Raw genomic sequence first — 18,306 nt, forward strand, 5'->3', positions numbered from 1 at the left:
GAAAGGTCGTGATACATGATTCCCAACTCTTACCTTTATATATCTTTCTGATAAAAAGAATTTATAAATCTGATCATTTTTCCTTTTTTATAATGCCATACACCATTTGGTGTCATATGCCTTTTCCCAATCACAGAAAACTCCTATTGTTTGGCTCTGTTTAGCAAAAAGAGAGTCATGGATGTACTATATTAATGGCATTAGCTCAAAAACACCATTCAAAATGATTTGGAAGAAAATGGAAAACTAAATGGCAAGTTTGTCCCTGAAAACAAAGAACAGGATAAGAGTATGGATGCAGAGAATCTCATAGACTCTACATATGAGGCAATACAAAAGCATACATACGAAGAAATAAACTATGAAATGACAACACAAAAAAAAAATCCCAAAGAGGCTGTACCCTGATATACATATTGAAGGGAATGAGCAAGAAAAAAAAGAAAAGAAAGACATAGTCTGCACTCTTCTACAAAGAGGAAATTGCAGATTCGGTGAAAGATGTCACTACAAACATCCCAAAATATGTCACAACTATGAAATCTACAGCAAATGTGCATATCTAGATGGTTATGAGGTTGAATGCAGCGATCTACATCCAAAAATATGCTGAAATCTGAAAGAAGGAAAAGATTGCAAATTTTAAAAAAAATGCAGTTACATACATCCTGTCGCCATGAAGAACGAAAATCAAAAGCAAATACATATAAAAAATCAAAGTAAAAATGAAACAAACAAAGGAAAGAATAAAGAGTATGTGACGAAGGAAAAAAGCAAGCCGGCACCACATTATGAAATGTCAGCACCAAGATATGAGGCATCAGCTCCCAGGTACAATGCAAAAAAGCAATGTATCTACGATGCAAATGGATGGTGCAGATATGGAGATAGGTGGAGATACATACACAAAATGAATAATTATGAAGATGGAAGATCAACTATTTTGGAAAAGTTGGATTTTTTAATGTCCGAAGTTATGGAAATGAAGAAAAGAACAACATACCAGAGCAGGAAAGAGACATGGGAAAATCCTTATTATTACCCTTATTAGATAATGGGGATAAAACACAAACCATCATAGTGATGAATGCACAAGGTCTAGTTTCGAGTAACTCAAAAAGAAAAATAGAGTTCTTAGAAGAACTAACCCAAACTGAAAAAATAGATATAATGAATATAAGTGAAACCTGGTACTCACAAGAGACTAGTAATGATGATCAGATAAAGGGTTTCCAAACTTATAGATCAGATAGAAAAAACAGGAATCAAGGGGGAACCGCGATATATGGGAGACACCAATCAAGGAAAAATCTGTGAGAAATATAGTAGCACAGAATGTGAATTAATAGCTCACTATGATAAACGAAAAAGATACAGATGTGGTTTACCTAGACTTTGCAAAAAGCTTTTGACAAGGTGGACCATAATATATTAACAAAAAAAATTAGAAAACATAACATTGTGGATAAAGTTGGAAGATGGATAAAAGAATTTTTGCAAAACAGAAAATAGATAGTGATTGCTAATGATGAGAAATCGGATGAAGCTACGGTAATATTCGGTGTGCCACAAGTTACGGTGTTAGCTGCATTGCTGTTTGTGATTATGACTGCAGACATAGACAGTAATGTTAAGGACTCGGTAGTGAGAAGTTTCGCGGATGACACAAGAATAAGTAGAGAGATTACTTGTGATGAAGATAGGAACTCGCTACAAAGAGACCTAAACAATATATATAAATGGGCAAAGGTAAATAGGATGGTATTTAACTCTGATAAATTTGAATCAATAGACTATGGTGATAAAGAAGGAATGCTATATGCATATAAAGGTCCTAATAATGAGACAATCACAAATAAGGAAGCAGTTAAAGACCTTGGTGTGATGTTGAATAGGAATATGTTATGCAATGACCAAATAGCAATAATATTGGCAAAATGCAAAGCAAAAATGGGAATGTTGTTCCGGCACTTCAAAACAAGAAAAGCTGAACACATGATTATGCTTTATAAAACGTACATACGTAGTCCACTTGAATATTGTAATATAATATGGTACCCACACTATCAAAAGGATATTGCACAAATAGAGAGTGTACAAAGGTCCTTTACAGCTATAATAGAAGAAGTTAAGGACCTTGACTACTGGGAAAGACTACAATTCTTAAATTTATATAGTCTTGAAAGAAGAAGAGAACGCTACATGATTATCCAGGCATGGAAACAGATAGAAGGAATTACTGAAAACATCATGGAGCTAAAAATATCAGAAAGAGCAAGCAGAGGTAGATTAATAGTGCCCAAAACGATACCAGGAAAACTAAGGAAAGCACACAGGACATTAATCCACCGCAAGACCAGCATCGATAATGCAGCATCTATTCAATGCGCTACCAGCTCATCTGAGAAACATATCAGGAGTGAGCGTAGATGTGTTTAAGAATAAGCTCGACAAATATCTAAGATGCATCCCAGACCATCCAAGAATGGAAGATGCAAAATATACTGGAAGATGCATTAGCAATTCTCTGGTAGACATCAGAGGTGCCTCACACTGAGGGACTTGGGGCAACCCAAACGAACTGTAAGGTCTGTAAGGTCTACCTTTAAGATACATGGTGACCTAATCACCCAACCAGAGAGGGTAGCAGAAAAATTCGGAGGACATTTCTCAAGAATATCAAGAAGTGAGAACTATTCTCTAGAATTCCAAGACATTAGAAATGCCCAGGTTTCTCTTGATTTAAGTGAAAATAATTTTGAACCATATGATGCAGAATTTACACTGCAGGAACTCAAAGATGCCTTGCAGGACACCAAACCATCAGCCCCTGGGGAAGATAAAATACTCTATGAAATGCTGAAAGATCTCCCAGAAAAGTCAGAGAAATTCCCTTTAGATATAATAAACAAAATCTGGGAAACTGGTAGTATTCTTAAGAGCTGGAAATTATCATTAATCCTTCCTATGAAGAAACCAAACAAGGATCATGCTTTACCCAGCAGCTACAGACCAATAGCTCTCGCCAGATGTGTTTGAGAGCCTGAGCAAGGGGGATCTAAAATAGATCTAGTTTTTCTAAGTGCCATACAAGTCTGGTGTTAATCATCTTTTCCATCTGCTTACAAACACAACTGGTGAGAGCTATTGGTCAGTAGCTGCTGGGTAAAGCAGGATCCTTGTTTGGTTTCTTCATAGGAAGGATTAATGATAATTTCTGGATTTCGTTTATTATATCTAAAAGAAATTCCCTTGACTTTTCTGGGAGATGTTTCAGCATTTCATAGAGTATTTTATCTTCATGGTTTGGTATTCTGCAAGGCATCTTTGAGTTCCTGCAGTGTAAATTTTGTATTATATGGTTCAAAATTATTTTCACTTAAATCAAGAGAAATCTGGGCATTTCTAATGTCTTGGAATTCTAGAGAATAGTTCTCACTACTTTATATTCTTGAGAAATGTTCTCCTCATTTTCCTGCGACCCTCTCTGGTTGGGTGATTAGCTCACCATTTATCTTAAGGGTAGGCAGAGGTTCAGGGACAAACTTGCCATTTAGTTTTTTAATTTTCTTCCAAATCATTTTAGATGGTATTTCTGAGCTAATACCATTAATGTAGTACATTCATAGCTGTCTTTTTGCTTTTTTTAAAATAATTTTTTTGCTTGGCCACAGCACGTTGGTAAATAACTTTGGCTTGGGCAGTTCCACTCCTCGTATACTTTTTGTAGCATTTTCTAGTGATCTTCCTCATACTACTGCAGGTTTTGTTCCACCAAGGAACTGCTGGTCTAGAGGGCTTCCCCTTTGTTGTTGGAATAGAGGCAATTGCACTGTTGATGGTGGTGTCATTGAAGTAATTATATGCATCCAAGATGGATGAAAATGATTTTACATTCTTGTCCATGAGAACAGACTCACAAAATTTTTTCCAGTCTGCTTCATCTACCTTCCATTTGGGAGGCGACGCAGAGGGCTGATTCTCAGCTGTTATTATATGAATTGGAAAGTGGTCACTCCCATTTGGATATTCATTTACTGACCATTCATAATCAGTGTGAACACTAGATGAGCAAAAGCTCAAATCGATAGCCGAATAAGTATTGGAGCAGATGTTATGATGAGTCATGGCTCCGTTATTGAGTATAGTGATAGTATGATCATCCATAATATCTTCCAACATCCTACCCTTGGCATCTGTCATGTTCCCACCCCATATGGGGTTGTGAGCATTAAAATCACCAAGGAGGAGGAAAGGAGTAGGAAGCTGAGTGATCAGTAAATGAATATCATTATAAGTAAAATCTCAGGAGAAAGATAGATGGAGCAAACTGTAATTTGCTTGTCTAAAATGAAAGTTACTGCTACAGCTTGGAGATGAGTATTAATTGATAGCAAGGAGTGTTGCAACAACTTATGCGCAATAATTGCTGCCACCTCCCTTAGCTCTGTCTCCGACTGGTGGTGGAGAATCACAGTATATATGCTGTAATTTAACCCAGGATTATATTGTGCACTTCCAAGCTTAGTTTCCTGGAGACACACAATACCTGGGCTATGGTCATGGAGCAGTGCCTTCTGCTCTTCACTTCGAGCCCTGAGACCTCTACAGTTCCATTGTAGTATTGACGTGAAAACAATTTTTTGGGCTTGGTGGAGGGCCCTTTGAATGGAGCCTTCTCATTTACTCTCTTTTATTCATGAGTATTATCAAGAGATGGTCTTGACAGGTTTGATTTATTATCTGTTGATTTACTGGTGTCATTTTGTTTCCCTTTCTTGTCAGTTTGTTTAAATTCAGGCTGGGATTCTTGCATCGAGCTTAGTACTTCGTATCTATTACTAAGTGATGCATGTTTAATTGGAGGAGAGGATGAGGGGGAATGTCTCTTTTGGTGCTTTTGCTCCTCAGTCTTCATTAAATCAGGCAGAGACTCTGCCTGAGACAATTCCAAGGTGGTTGGGTTGAGTGCCATCTTATCCTCCTGGGAGGCTTGTGCTCTAGCCTCAACAGGCCAAGCACCTGATCCTGATGGCTGGGCCACTACCACAGGGTTGATGCACCTGCTACATTAGAGGGTGCTGCCACTGCACCCCTAGTGGTAGATAGGGGCAGTGGCCGAAGAACTTGAGCATAGCTTCTAGGTTGTTGTCCTAATTGTCGTTATGCAAAACCAATACTTATATGCTCTGCATTGGCTTTATTTAGTGCAGAAAGTTCAAATTTGTAAATTTCACAATTTTTGTTATTGGATTTATGTTCCAGTTGACAACACATTTTGCTTATGTATTTCATTCATCATTATTATGATACCAGAGAAGTTTATACAGATTTTAGCATTTTTGCAGTTTTTTGATGGGTGGCCAAATTTAAAGCAATGATAGCACTGCATTGGTCTTTCCTGGAAGGAACGTACCCATACCCGTTCATTTTCAAATATGACATGAGAAGGTACTTCAGAGTCTACAAAGGTTAAAATGATCATGTTGTTAATAGCTGCCTTTTTCACTCTCCAAACTGAAGTGAGACTCATTTCTAGAATTTCTTCTTCTGTTATGTCATAAAGGTCTTTATCAAATAGTACTCCTCTTTCATAACTAAAGCTTAAGTGGGGCTTGATCTTCATAATCATTTCATCATTTTTTATGTCCAACAAGGTCCAACGAGAAATATCACCGCTCTTTATTCCTCCCACCTTCTTCTGAAGAAATCTGCAAAATTTATAATAGTTATAATTTTCCTCCTTGGCTGAAGCTACCAACCACATAGGAGGTTTAGGAGTCCTTACTCTGCATTCTGGTTTCTCTCTGGTTTATCCTGAGCCCATTTAGATGGCACATAAACATCTATGTCTTTGGGAACTTTGTCTGTTAAGCCTCCTCATACTGTAGCTTGACCTATTTGTATGGCACTTATCCCACTACTAGCCTTTAGAGCCTCATCATGGTTACTAAAGGTAACCCACGCTTCCCCTTTAGATTCAATATCAATAAAGTTCATCCTGATTTCTACAACAGTTCCAAATGATTTCAGAGCTGTCAAGATCATTTCATAATCACAACAGACTGGTAAGTCTTCGATATGGAGCATTCTCAAATTTTTCACACAACCTGGCTATGTTGAGGATTTAATTTTGGATGAAGATTTCCTAGAGAAGTCCATGTCCTGGCTTGAAGTTGTCATCACTGAAGCATGGCTAGAGGGTCCAAGGGAGGGGAAGTCAGGAGGGGGATCAGGATATTTGTTATTACTGCTTTTTGTCAATTTATTTTTTGAGAAGTCATCAAAATTTGGAGAAATTTCAATCTCCAAGGTGGGTGCAGTGGTCGTCATCTATGCCAGAAAAGCACCATCAGAGGGTCCAGGGGTACTCGAATCCTTATGAATGCTAGACATAAAGATTTGAGAGGTAAAGAAAAAAAAATAATAAACCTGAAAACCTTAAAAAGATATCACCCTTTCATGGGGATTATTCTTCCACCAATGGCACAAGTGAGAATTTACTCCCAAATGTCCACGTCCCTACCCTACAGGGGATGGCACAACACGATTATAGTGGCCCAAGTGTAAGCCAAACCTGCTTGCTAGGACTGAAGGTATTATGAGACTACTATCATCCCACTCCAATCGTGTTATGGGCAAACCGGATAGAATGCCGAGAGTCCTATCCCCAGAACCGGACCCCCCTGGAATCCGTGGTCCAGCCTTAAAAAATGGTTCCACCTGATATCTCTCAGGTCCGAACATTATCAGGCAGCTGATGGTCCTATCACAGTTCCCACTATTTAGCTTCGGATATAAACCCAATCCCACTTTATGATATAATTTCCTGTTTATCAGGTCCAATAAATTTTAGCAAAAGTGGAAAATTCCACAAAAATTAATTCAAAGAGATATATAATGGTCTGTGAGATTCTTGGACTCAAACCCAGGAACAGATTCCTAAGTGAACAGTCAAGAGCCCCCTCATCACGTCAAGATGGTCCCAAATCGAGGGGGCTTTCAACCTTTTTATCACTGCAGTAGCCACAGGATTACATACAAATAAAATTGGCGATGGGTGTTCTTTGAAACCAGCATTATCCTGGTTTATATTAAAAATATGTGAAATTATGCTTTGTTATGCTATGGAATATTGAATGTTATACAATTATTATTCAAGTATGAGCTTTACAAAACTGTATTTTCTTTCATACAGTATTCGGGATCGAGAGAAAGCATTACATGCCAAGTGTAAGGAAGAAATTGGGCTAGACTTCCTCGAAAAAAATGATGCCATAACGCCAGATATGATGATAGACTGTTTAGAAAGATTATTAACTTCCTCCCATCGTCTAAATGTGTTGCTGTCAGGTGCAAGACTGTGGGTAACTACTTATTATACAGTGATGATTGATGGGGAAGTTTGTATTCCTTGGAACTGGGACTAGCTTATAATTGCCAGTCATTGGCATTTGTTTCTTTTTCATTCTTTTTAGTTAAATATATTTAATCTCTAGTCAGTTCCTAGGAAATATCCCTGCGTGCCATTTATACAAGATTGGACAACAAAATCAGATGTATCATATTTTATACTGTAATTAAGTTTACATAGTTGAAACTCAGATGCTTTAAATTTTAACTTTGGTATAAAAATATACCTTACCATAAAAAAAGATATGGAAATAGAATGAAAGCAAGTTTTAATTATGGGGAATTCCAAATAACAGGGACAAACTGGCTTTACATAGGGTTCTTCAGGGCTTTTCAAAGTCTTTAGATTCATGAGTTTTAGACAAAACATATTACAGCAGAATTTGAATAGATTAACTTCAGTAGGTCACAGTCTAGTTCAGGCCATGTACTGGACAAAAAGGTACTACTTTAATTTTTATGGATGGTAAAAGGTATGACTGAGCAATACACAACTAGTTAATAAACTTCATGCTAGGATATTGTTTTCCCAACTCAAAAATTAAATAATTTCTTGGGGTTTCTTGCGATTAGAAGTGCAAAGCCAATAATGAGACCTTTGGCAGCAATACACTAGTCAGCTTCTTCAAACAGCACCTCTCCTCACAGAACATTGATAAGCCTCATTTTGAAATTTTGAGTCTTATTAAATTACAGTATACAGATTTTATGACTAACTACATGATAAAAAGATTTTACAGTTGTCTGGTGTTAGATAGACCTCAGTAGCTCAGACAGGCTAGAGACCTAGATATCACAGTATTACTTCAGAATTATCCTAATCTGCCTGATTGCTCTTGGTGGTCCAACACAGAATGAGGGCTCAGCATGATTTAAATGTGCACCTTTGGTATTTTATAAATTTCTTGCTGAAAAGATTTTATCTTATTTTTATAAATCTCTAAATCTGTATATCTTGGTTGTTTGCTTTTTATGTTTATAACACAGCTATATTATTATAAAGAAGAATTGTAACTATTTGTTGTAAAAATGTAACCTTTCAATTTATTATCATTTGAGATCTCTATAGCTTGCTGTAGTTCCTGCACATATGATTTTTTGGTAGCGTAGTCGCTTGTTTCTTCCTCAAGGAGTTAATCCCCATGGTGCGCCAGTGCTCCATGGTGACTAGACTAGTATCAAAGAAATATCTTTTAGCCTGGTCTTGTAGCCAGGTATCGTAGTGATTTTTGTAGCCAGGTATCGTAATGAAACCACTGACACATGATAGAGTATAATGGACTCAAGATAAGAGGGCATTTTCCCTTATCTTTAATGAAGCTGAACCCAGTTTTTCCTACATCAAAAACTCTATGAAGTGACTATTGCGCATGCGTGTCTGTCATCTTGTTTATGACCGGGGCAGGCAAAAGACCAGCCACCATTACCCTGTTCTAGCAAAGTAGTGTGCACGACGATTCAGCGCTCCTCACAAAATTGCTTAGATTCCAAATTTTTTCATCAGCAAGAATCATGGAAGCATCTAAACTTGAAAATTAAGTGCTTATTTTTAAGCTCCAGTTAAAAGTTGTTAGTTTAAACTGTGGAACAAGTGTTAATTTTTTGTACAAAAGCCAAAAACTGGACTTTGTTTTCCAAGCACATGGTCGGTGCTCTCTCACGATCTCTGTTATTTGCAAAAGGCAAAAAAATTTGAAGATTTGATAATTTTATTTAAAAGTTTTAACTAAAGAAATGTTCCACAATTAATTATTAATTTAAATTCCACCAAGGAATGGGCAACACTGCAACTCCCTTTTGAAAGGAAAAAGCTCCCCTTGGATGTGGCTACTCAGTAATTTGGGACCCCCATGAGAAGAACCTCAGATGAGACAGCTTCGTCAGAATTCTGTGCTAGGACTCTTCTCCTTAGTATCTTAACCTCTTCCACCTTGCTAGAAGTTGCCACCAAAAGGCTTCCAGAAGATTCCAGGACACTTTTTGCTGCTGTGGCTAAAAGTCTTATGAGAACCCTATGGGAAGCACTCTATGGCTTTTTAGACTAGCGCTTAAAAGCGCGAATGGAAACATAGGAAGGCTCCAACAAGTCACTTCCCTATGTGACTGCTTTATTATAGTCTAACCCCTTCTGTAAGGACCTGTTTGAGGATTCTGTTGTAACTCAAGTCAATAAGCAAGCACACCAACAAAACTGTACAATGTACGCTCTTCTTGGAAAAGGAGAATTCAGGAAACAAAAAACCCCAAATTTCCCTTTACCCAATTCAAAAAAGGCTCACTTTGATAAAAAATCAATAACCCTGCAGTCACCTCCAGAACTTTTCCTCATACATTTTTTCTCATACACATGTAAGTGTTCAGAAGGGACAACCCCCTTCAAAAGGTCAGCAGCAGCCACATCAGCAAGGACATCCTTTTCACAAGGTCCAAAAACCATCTTACAAAGGAAGAGGAAAAAGCAAGGCCCAGATTGCCTATCAAGGGAAAAGGTAGAGGAAGAGGGGATACCAATAGGAATTGTTTGGTCAGGGTTCGGCTTCAGACACCACAGGGAATGGAAGTCTTCTCTTTGGGGACAGCATTGTTCTCAACAGGGCTGGGGTGGAAATGGTCTCATCCCCCAACCTCTCGCCTTTAAAGGAGTTCTTTCAAGAACCAGACACCTCTCTGGAAGATTGCATGCAGAAGGCCCTGTTAAAAGGTGCCGTAGAGAAACATGCATGTATTTGCCACCAAGCACATCTCTTCAGTGTTCCCAAAAAGGATTCCTCCAAACAAAGAGTGATCCTCGACCTATCAACATTGAACAAGTACATTGTTTGCCAAAGGTTTTGGATGACTACAGTTGCCCAAGTACGTTCAATTCAGTCATTCCTAGGGTTCCAGACAGAGAAAGATACATACAGGTTCAAAGGCATGCCTTTTGGGCTAAACATTGCCCCGAGAATTTTTACAAAAGTAGCACGGTAGTTTTCTGGGAATCAGGAAAGAAGGAATACAACTAATAGCTTACCTAGACAACTAGTTAATCTGGGGGTCCACAAGAAAATTGTGCTTGAAAAACTGAAGAGCAGTCATCAACAGATTCCAGTCAAAAGGTTTTATGATAAATTGGAAAAAATCCTGCCTCATGCCCAGCAGATGCTTTCAGTGGCTAGGACTGTGTTGGGATACTCTTCAGGGCCTGTTGTCTCTCCTCATCCAAACTCAGAAAAGAATAAGGAAAACCTCAAAAGTTTTCTGGCACAGCCCAGAGCTTCCAGATGGCAATTAGAACACATGATGGGTCTGCTGCAGTTTGCATCAGTAATAGAGCCAATACTCAGATTGCAATTGAAAAAGTGAACAAATTTTGGCTATTGCACGCAAGAAAAAAGATGCGAGACTGATCTCACCAAAAGAATCAGAAAGTTGGGGAGACACTTTGGCCTTAGACCCAGAAGGAATCTGGAGAACAGGTCACCCTGACTCCTCCATCTGTAAGAGTGACAATACACACAGATGCCTGTTGACAGGTTGCGGAGGACACTGGGAGGATTGTCAGGTGGCAGGGAGGTGGTCAGCTACTCTGAGGAAGTGTCATATTAGTTTCCTGGAACGGATGGCTGCCTTTTTCTCTCTCAAAAAACTCAAACCTCCAGAAGAGGAACATTCTGTTGGTTCTAAACAACACGACTGCAATATCCTGCATCAAGAGACTGGGATCACGTTCACCTCCTCTCAACATGGTAATGCTAGCCATCCTTCAGATGGCAAAAGTAAAGAAGTGGCACCTGTCTGCAATTCACCTCACAAGGTCTCTCAACATAATAGCAGACTCTCTATCAAGGAAAGTGACAGCCTCAGCAGAGTGGATGTTGGACAACCACTCTTTTCAGACAATAGCCAACATGCTTCCGCAACTGGAAGTGGACCTGTTTGCCACATACGAGAATCACAAACTCCCAGCATATGTCTCTCTGAACTTGGACAATCAAGCAATAGCAAGAGATGTCTTCCTGCAAGACTGGAACAAGTGAAGGACAATGTACCTTTTCCTCCATTGTCCCAGATTTCGAAGGTTTTGAGCAAACTCCTAACCTTCAAAGGAACAGCTTACTTAATAGCCCAAATTGGCCAAACAGGCATTGGTTCCTATCACTTCAACGACATGTGAAAAGATCAATTCCACTATCGTCCGCTGTTCTATCCCAGAAAGTAGGAGGGAAAATCGTTTACGCATCCTCCTTTCTGAGCCGAGACCTTCACGTATGGATTTTTAAAATATTATCTACCATGAAAACTACTCACCGAACATTGCTAGGTACCTAGTGCAAAAATTATGGACATCATCTATCCGACAATACCAGTCCGTATGGAAGTTATGGTTAGATTATATCCATACTGAGAGCCCAGTCGAGTTTTCTATAGAAACACTTTTAAATTTTCTGATGTACCTCTTTGAAGGCAAAGTCTTGCGGTTACAACAATCATGGCATACGAGGCAGCATCAACGGAACTTGCCTTATGGATTCGGGATTGACTCCAGCAAAGAAGTTGTTACTTCCCTTCTGCGGTCATTTGCTATACAAAGATCCGCTCCCGAAAGACTTTCAGTTACTTGGTCCGTGAACCAGGTACTTAGACTTCTAACTACCCCTCAATTCAGCGGACCCAATACAACCGCAACTCACATGCTACAAAAGGCGATCTTCCTGATTGCATTAGCATTAGGAGCCCATATTAGTGAACTGGGCTCTCTTAGACAGGGATGATACATCACACAAACTGCTGGTAATCAATTATTATTGTCCCCTGGCCAAGAATGAGGATCCTTTAAGAAGGAAATCTATTCTTATAAGAAAACTCAATTTAGCACTTAAGGTATACCTGTAGGTCACAGCAAACATCCCAGAAGATCCGATTTTCCTACACCCTGGCACGGATAAACCACTCTCTACAAGGGCCTAGCACAAATAAACCACTCTCTCTACAAGGGCTAAGAATAATTTTAGTGTCCCTCATTAAAAATGTAAACCCACACTCCTTGCCTAGGCCACATGATGTTAGGAAAGTAAGTACGTCGTTGGCCTTCTTCAGAAATGCCTCTTTCGAAGAAGTCTCCGAAAGTACAGGGTGGGCATCAGAGACAGTATTCTTAAAACATTACTGCTATGAGCTTGAACAAATTTGTCTACACTGCATATCAGTAGGTGGTATCATTAGTCCTTCCTAACAGGTAATGAATGCAACCACACCCAGCATACTTGGGTAAGTCACTGCAGAACCTCACTCTAAAAATGCAAGTTGTTTAATTTTCGTTTCTTGTTAGCAAAACCCCAAAAAGGTTTTAGAATAAGGAATGGGGTTTGAAACTTGTGGCTTGACCTCGGACCAGATATGTTTTTTGTTTTTCTTTGGGTTTTTGGGATTAAAATTTTGAGAGGTTAAGCTTTTTGTCATCTGTCAGTTTCTTTTGTAAAGCTCCTTGAGGACAAAACAAGCAACTACACTATCAAAAAACAGGTTTTGACATAGGAAAAACCTATTTTTGGTAGTTGCTGTTGAGTCCTCAAAAACCTCCCACTTCCCTGATGAAAAGGCTTGGGATTTTGGCAAGGGATCCTACATTGACCAGCAGAGGCTGGTCTTTTGCCTGCCCTGGTTGTAAACAAGATGGCAGATGTGCATGCACAATAATCACTTAGAGTTTTAGACACATGAAAAACTGGGTTCAGCCCTCTTTATCTTGAGTCCATTACACTCTATCAGGTGTCATAGTGTTTTCATTACGACACAGTACCTGGCCAGAAGACCAGGCTAAAAGATATTTCTTTGATACTAGTCTAGTTACCATGGAGCACTGGCACACCATGGGGGTTAACTCCTTGAGGACTCAACAACGACTACCAAAAATGGGTTTTTCCTACGTCAAAACCTGTTATTTAGAATTTTTTGCTCATGTTATAAATTAGGACCATCTTTTAAGACATGTTGGGGTCTTCTTGGTCAGTAAAACCAAGTCTGTTAAATGCTTGTCTACCTAGGTTTGCCTAAATGTGACTCTTCAGGGCGCTAGATCTAAGAACTCACTATTAAGCAACGAAAGACATTTTACCAGTTTTCATCATTTCTTTAAACCCCTTCCTAAAAGATAATGCCTCAGATTACTGAAGAATACCCATTCAAACATGTAATCCACCAAATCCTATTCTTACTCATTCTTATGCTAACCTTCACAGTTCAAGAAATGTATATATGCTAACCTTCACAGTTCAAGAAATGTATCTGTTGGCTAAACAGTCATACGAAAATTAGCCTCAAAGTTAAACACAGGTATTTACATTTACATAAAGAATTAATTTGAAACTGGTAATTCAGTTAAATATTTAAAGCATTACATAAAAAACTAATTTGATAACTTTGGTTATTCAGTCATATTCAGATTATTCTTACCTTAATTAGAAAGATGTAGCATGTGATGTATAAAAATGTTATGGATCAGTGACATTTAGTAGGAACTTAAATCTTCTGATTCCATAGCTATGGGTAAATTAGGATTCACCGGCAATGCTGCTTCTTGAATCTCAAATGTCCCTGGCAGAAGCATTGCCAAACACAGAAAAACTAGAGGAGCTAGGTTGTAACATTGAAAGAGTAAGTGAAGGAGTTTGACTAGGAGTCCATAGACTAATCCGGAGAAGAAAGAGGCTATTCTCTGTTGCAACATGTCCCATAATTATTGCTAATAATGAGGTTTCTGAATTTACACACACACACAGTGATAATACACCAATTCTTCCTCACTAGTAGACGCATACAGCTCATATGATAGAAAATGTGCCAAAGATTTTGACTGATCATTGTTGTTTGCCATAACCTGGATTGTCCCATCCTCCAAGAACATCTGGTGCCTTGAAGTCTCTTTCATCCTCATTTAACCAAACTTCAGCATTGCCCTCATTGATGTTGTCTCCAACAGGGCTAAATGTGGGCCGAAAGCTTCTGAACTTACAGTCAATTGAACAGAGCCAGCTTGAGGTTGCAGCAGTTCAACCTCTCAACCATTTTCATACCTCTGGTATCCTGATCCCTTTCATCCACCAGAATCATCCAAACCTCAAGAGAGGATTTTGTCTGGTACAGCCTCTTGACATCTTAGACCACACCTTGACCTATAGGCTCAGTCAGCAGAAACATCCACTGAATTCTGCCATCTGCTGTTATGAGTTTCTCTTCTGGTGATTGGGACAAACATTTATCCAAAGAACCTCCTCTTGGAAATAGGGTAGCTCCAGGAAGGCATGATCAAACATGTGACTTGATGATGGATGTCATAAACCAAGCCTCCTGAGAGGAGCAATAATGCATTGGCAGCAAGTGCAAAATACCCTTCATAGTAATACGATGTTTGGCACTTACAACACCTGGTTTGAGCAATGCCATGGGATACCCTCTCATGTTGGGATGACCAAATTGCATCTCCCTAGAGGATTTTGTATCAAGTTCAAGAAGGTTCCATCAGAGGGCACCATGACCCATCAGGATTTGATGTCTAAGACAGTACAAGTGTCATCAACAGTACATAGGACAGCTACCTCTTTCACATCTTAGAAGTACTCCATAATCTACTTTAAAAGAAAAGCCACTTAAACATCACAGAAGCACTCCATACTGTATTTTACGAGACAAGCCCCCTCTCCATGTAATGCAGGAATCATTCTTCATATTGTATGTCACTGTTTGAAACCTTGGGTGAATATGTTATGTAAGATATTTATTGGATATACGCAATTACATTACTAACATGTTATTGAGGGATATTAACCTTATCAAAACTTGGAGCAAAATAACAATGCACAAGGTAAGACAGATAAAAATTCATGTGATTACCTACGAAAGTGCAGTTTACATGTAATTGATAAATGGACTGAGAATATGTACATTTAAATTCATCAAAGATTTTTCACTTAGCATTAATGACAGCATATAATATGCTATCCTTATTATTAAAAGCAAAAAATCAGTAAAATTTACATGTAGTGTACAGTTCTGTAAGCAACTGTTATGAATGTTTGTCTTGTCTGTTTACCCCTTTTCCCTCTTTTTCCTTGTGTATTGTTATTTTGTGCCAGGTTTTGATAAATTTCACATTCCTTAAGAAAATGTGATTAATGTAATTATGTATATCAGTAAATATTCTACATTACATATTTACCCATTTTAACAAATTATATAAGATAGCCAATAAGCTTAAAGAGATTATATGTTATGGACGTTAGGATCTCATAAATTACTGTATGCCACATTGAGAAAATAACAGTATGTATTGAATTTATCTTTAATAAGCCCTGTACACACACACACACACACACACACACACACACACACAAAGACCTGGATGAAATGATTATTAGATTTTTAATGTATAGATACAAAAGTGCAATACAAAATTGTAGCTACTTACTCAGTAAGAAATCAAATTACAAGTGCACAACACAAGAAGAAAGTAAGAATGACAGATTTTCACATGATTGCTATACTGGCTCTTGGGTATCAAGTACCCTGTACTGTATTACCTGGTTTCGGATCTTCTATGATAATGCACATCTACGTCACCGGTCAGGTTCATATAAAAAAATTTGTTTGGTTTTCCTTTAGCATCAATTAAAATGAACACACACAGTAAAACTGTTGAAATATTGAACTTATTGTACAGTATTAGCAACATTATTAGGTTATGTTTAGGGGTTTACATGTTAACAGGTTTTTTAAAGGGTTTATTTACTTAATGCATTTTTTTTTACTTATACTGTGAATCTTGGAACAAATTAATGATGTAGGGCAAAGTAATACTGTGCAAGAAAAGAGAAGGGAGGCTAAAAGGCTGGGGGCAAAAGTGCTAAAAGAGAAAATAATCAGCATAGCAAAGTGGCTGAGGAAAGATGGAAAGGATACTAAAGGGCAAAATATTGAAAAGATGAAAACGGGGAAATTAAAGTTGAAAATAAGAATATTGGAACAATGGAAGAACTATGTACTATCTTTTGGAAACTTTCTGAAAAAAGAAAATAACCATGAACTGGGAGATGCTGGCATACAAGAAAAAACACTGATGCCAGCATGAAAAAACTCTGGGATCATCCAGAATATATGCAAACAAAATGGGAGATGCACTGCAATGTACAGTATAATCATACAGGAACAAGACTACTTCAGCACCCTATGAAAATACAGGAAAAGGTCCTCAAGATGATAATTGCCTGTTTGGCTTCATAACAAGGATAAACAACAGACATTTTCTAAATGAGAACTACAGGAAAATGACAAATTTTAAATCTGTATTTTTCATAACTAACAAACCTGAGTCTTAACATAAGGGGATTTCCTCAGCGCCTAGCTGGATTCTGGTTATTAATAGAACAAGGTTTTGGTGGCAACAGGAGATAACCAATGGGGAAAGGTGGGCGGAGCCTGACCTTGTTTCCCCCTAACAGATGTCGTGATGCTTCAGTTTTCTTCCAGCCCAGGTAACTGTATGAAGGGTGGCTTGAGGTTGGCCAAGTATGTTAACCCTTAAACGCCGAGCCTCTATTTACAAAAACGTCTCCTGTATGCCAGCGGCGTTCGGGAGTTAGCGCCGAAGCGGAAAAATTTTTTTTTTCAAAAAATCACAGCACACTTAGTTTTCAAGATTAAGAGTTCATTTTTGGCTCCTTTTTTTGTCATTGCCTGAAGTTTAGTTTGCAACCATCAGAAATGAAAAAAAAATATCATTATCATATATAAATATTGAAATATATATGACAGCGCAAAAAAAAATTTTCATGTATAATTTTATACAAATCGCGCTGTGAGCAAACGGTTAAAGCTAACGGGTTATTTTTTTTTTCTTTGTATTGTACACTAAATTGCAATGATTTTGGTATATAACAAATTGTAAAACGATCAAAGCAACACAGAGAAAATATTATCACAAAATGATGCATGAATTCGTAACAACGTGCGGACGTAAAAAAATGTTTTTTTCAAAAATTCACCATAACTCGAAATATTGTGCTAGAGACTTCCCGTTTGTTGAAAAATGAAGCTAATTGATTGAATATTACTAGACTGTAAGTGTTTTAGCTTACAATTGCAGTTTTCGACCATTTCGGTCGAGTTAAAGTTGACCGAAAGTAGAATTTTTTCTCTTTATCGTGATTTATATGAAAATATTTCAAAACTGATAAAAGCTACAACCATGAGTTATTTTCTGTTGTATTGTACATGAAATTGTGCACATTTTCATATATAAAACTTTATGTAACGACTAATATAAAACGGTGCAAACATTATGACAATGTGATGAAAGAATTTCTGAGATGTTCGGCCGAGTTACTGCGCGGACGTAAGGAAAATGTTTTTTTTAAAAATTCACCATAAATCGAAATATTGTGCTAGAGACTTCAAATTTATTTCAAATGAAGGTAAATGATTGAATATTACTAGAATGTAAGAGTTTTAGCTTACAATTGCATTTTTCGACCATTTTGGTCGAGTTAAAGTTGACCGAAGGTTGAAATTTTGGCAGTTATCGTGATTTATGTGAAAATATTTCAAAACTGATAAAAGCTACAACCATGAGCTATTTTCTGTTGTATTCTACATGAAATTGCACACATTTTCATATATAAAAGTTTATGTAACGACCAATGTAAAACGATGCAAACATTACGACAACGTGATTTAAAGAATTTCGAGATGTTCGGCCGAGTTACCGTCGCAGACGTAAGGAAAAAGTTTTTTTTTTTTTTCAGAAATTCACCATAAATCGAAATATTGTGCTAGAGACTTCCAGTTTGTTGCAAAAATGAAGGTACATGATTGAATATTACTAGAATGTAAGAGTTTTAGCTTGTACTTGCGTTTTTA

General features: G+C 37.8%; 1 protein-coding gene across 2 annotated transcripts in view; it reads left to right on the plus strand.

Annotated features, from left to right (window-relative positions):
- The window catches only part of LOC136833435 (T-cell activation inhibitor, mitochondrial-like), a 104,081-nt gene that overhangs the window by 64,225 nt on the left and 21,550 nt on the right, over positions 1-18,306 (plus strand). Inside the window, exon 9 of one of the 2 annotated variants that reach the window (XM_067095595.1) lies at positions 7,199-9,210. The exons of the other annotated variant lie outside the window; for it this stretch is intronic. Coding sequence (XP_066951696.1) covers positions 7,199-7,430 — 232 coding nt within the window. The 3' untranslated portion in view covers positions 7,431-9,210. Of the gene's footprint in view, positions 1-7,198; positions 9,211-18,306 lie in introns of those variants that run through there. 2 annotated transcript variants of the gene reach the window in all.

This window comes from Macrobrachium rosenbergii, chromosome 51 (genome assembly GCF_040412425.1).
Source record: "Macrobrachium rosenbergii isolate ZJJX-2024 chromosome 51, ASM4041242v1, whole genome shotgun sequence".
Classification (NCBI taxonomy): domain Eukaryota; kingdom Metazoa; phylum Arthropoda; class Malacostraca; order Decapoda; family Palaemonidae; genus Macrobrachium; species Macrobrachium rosenbergii.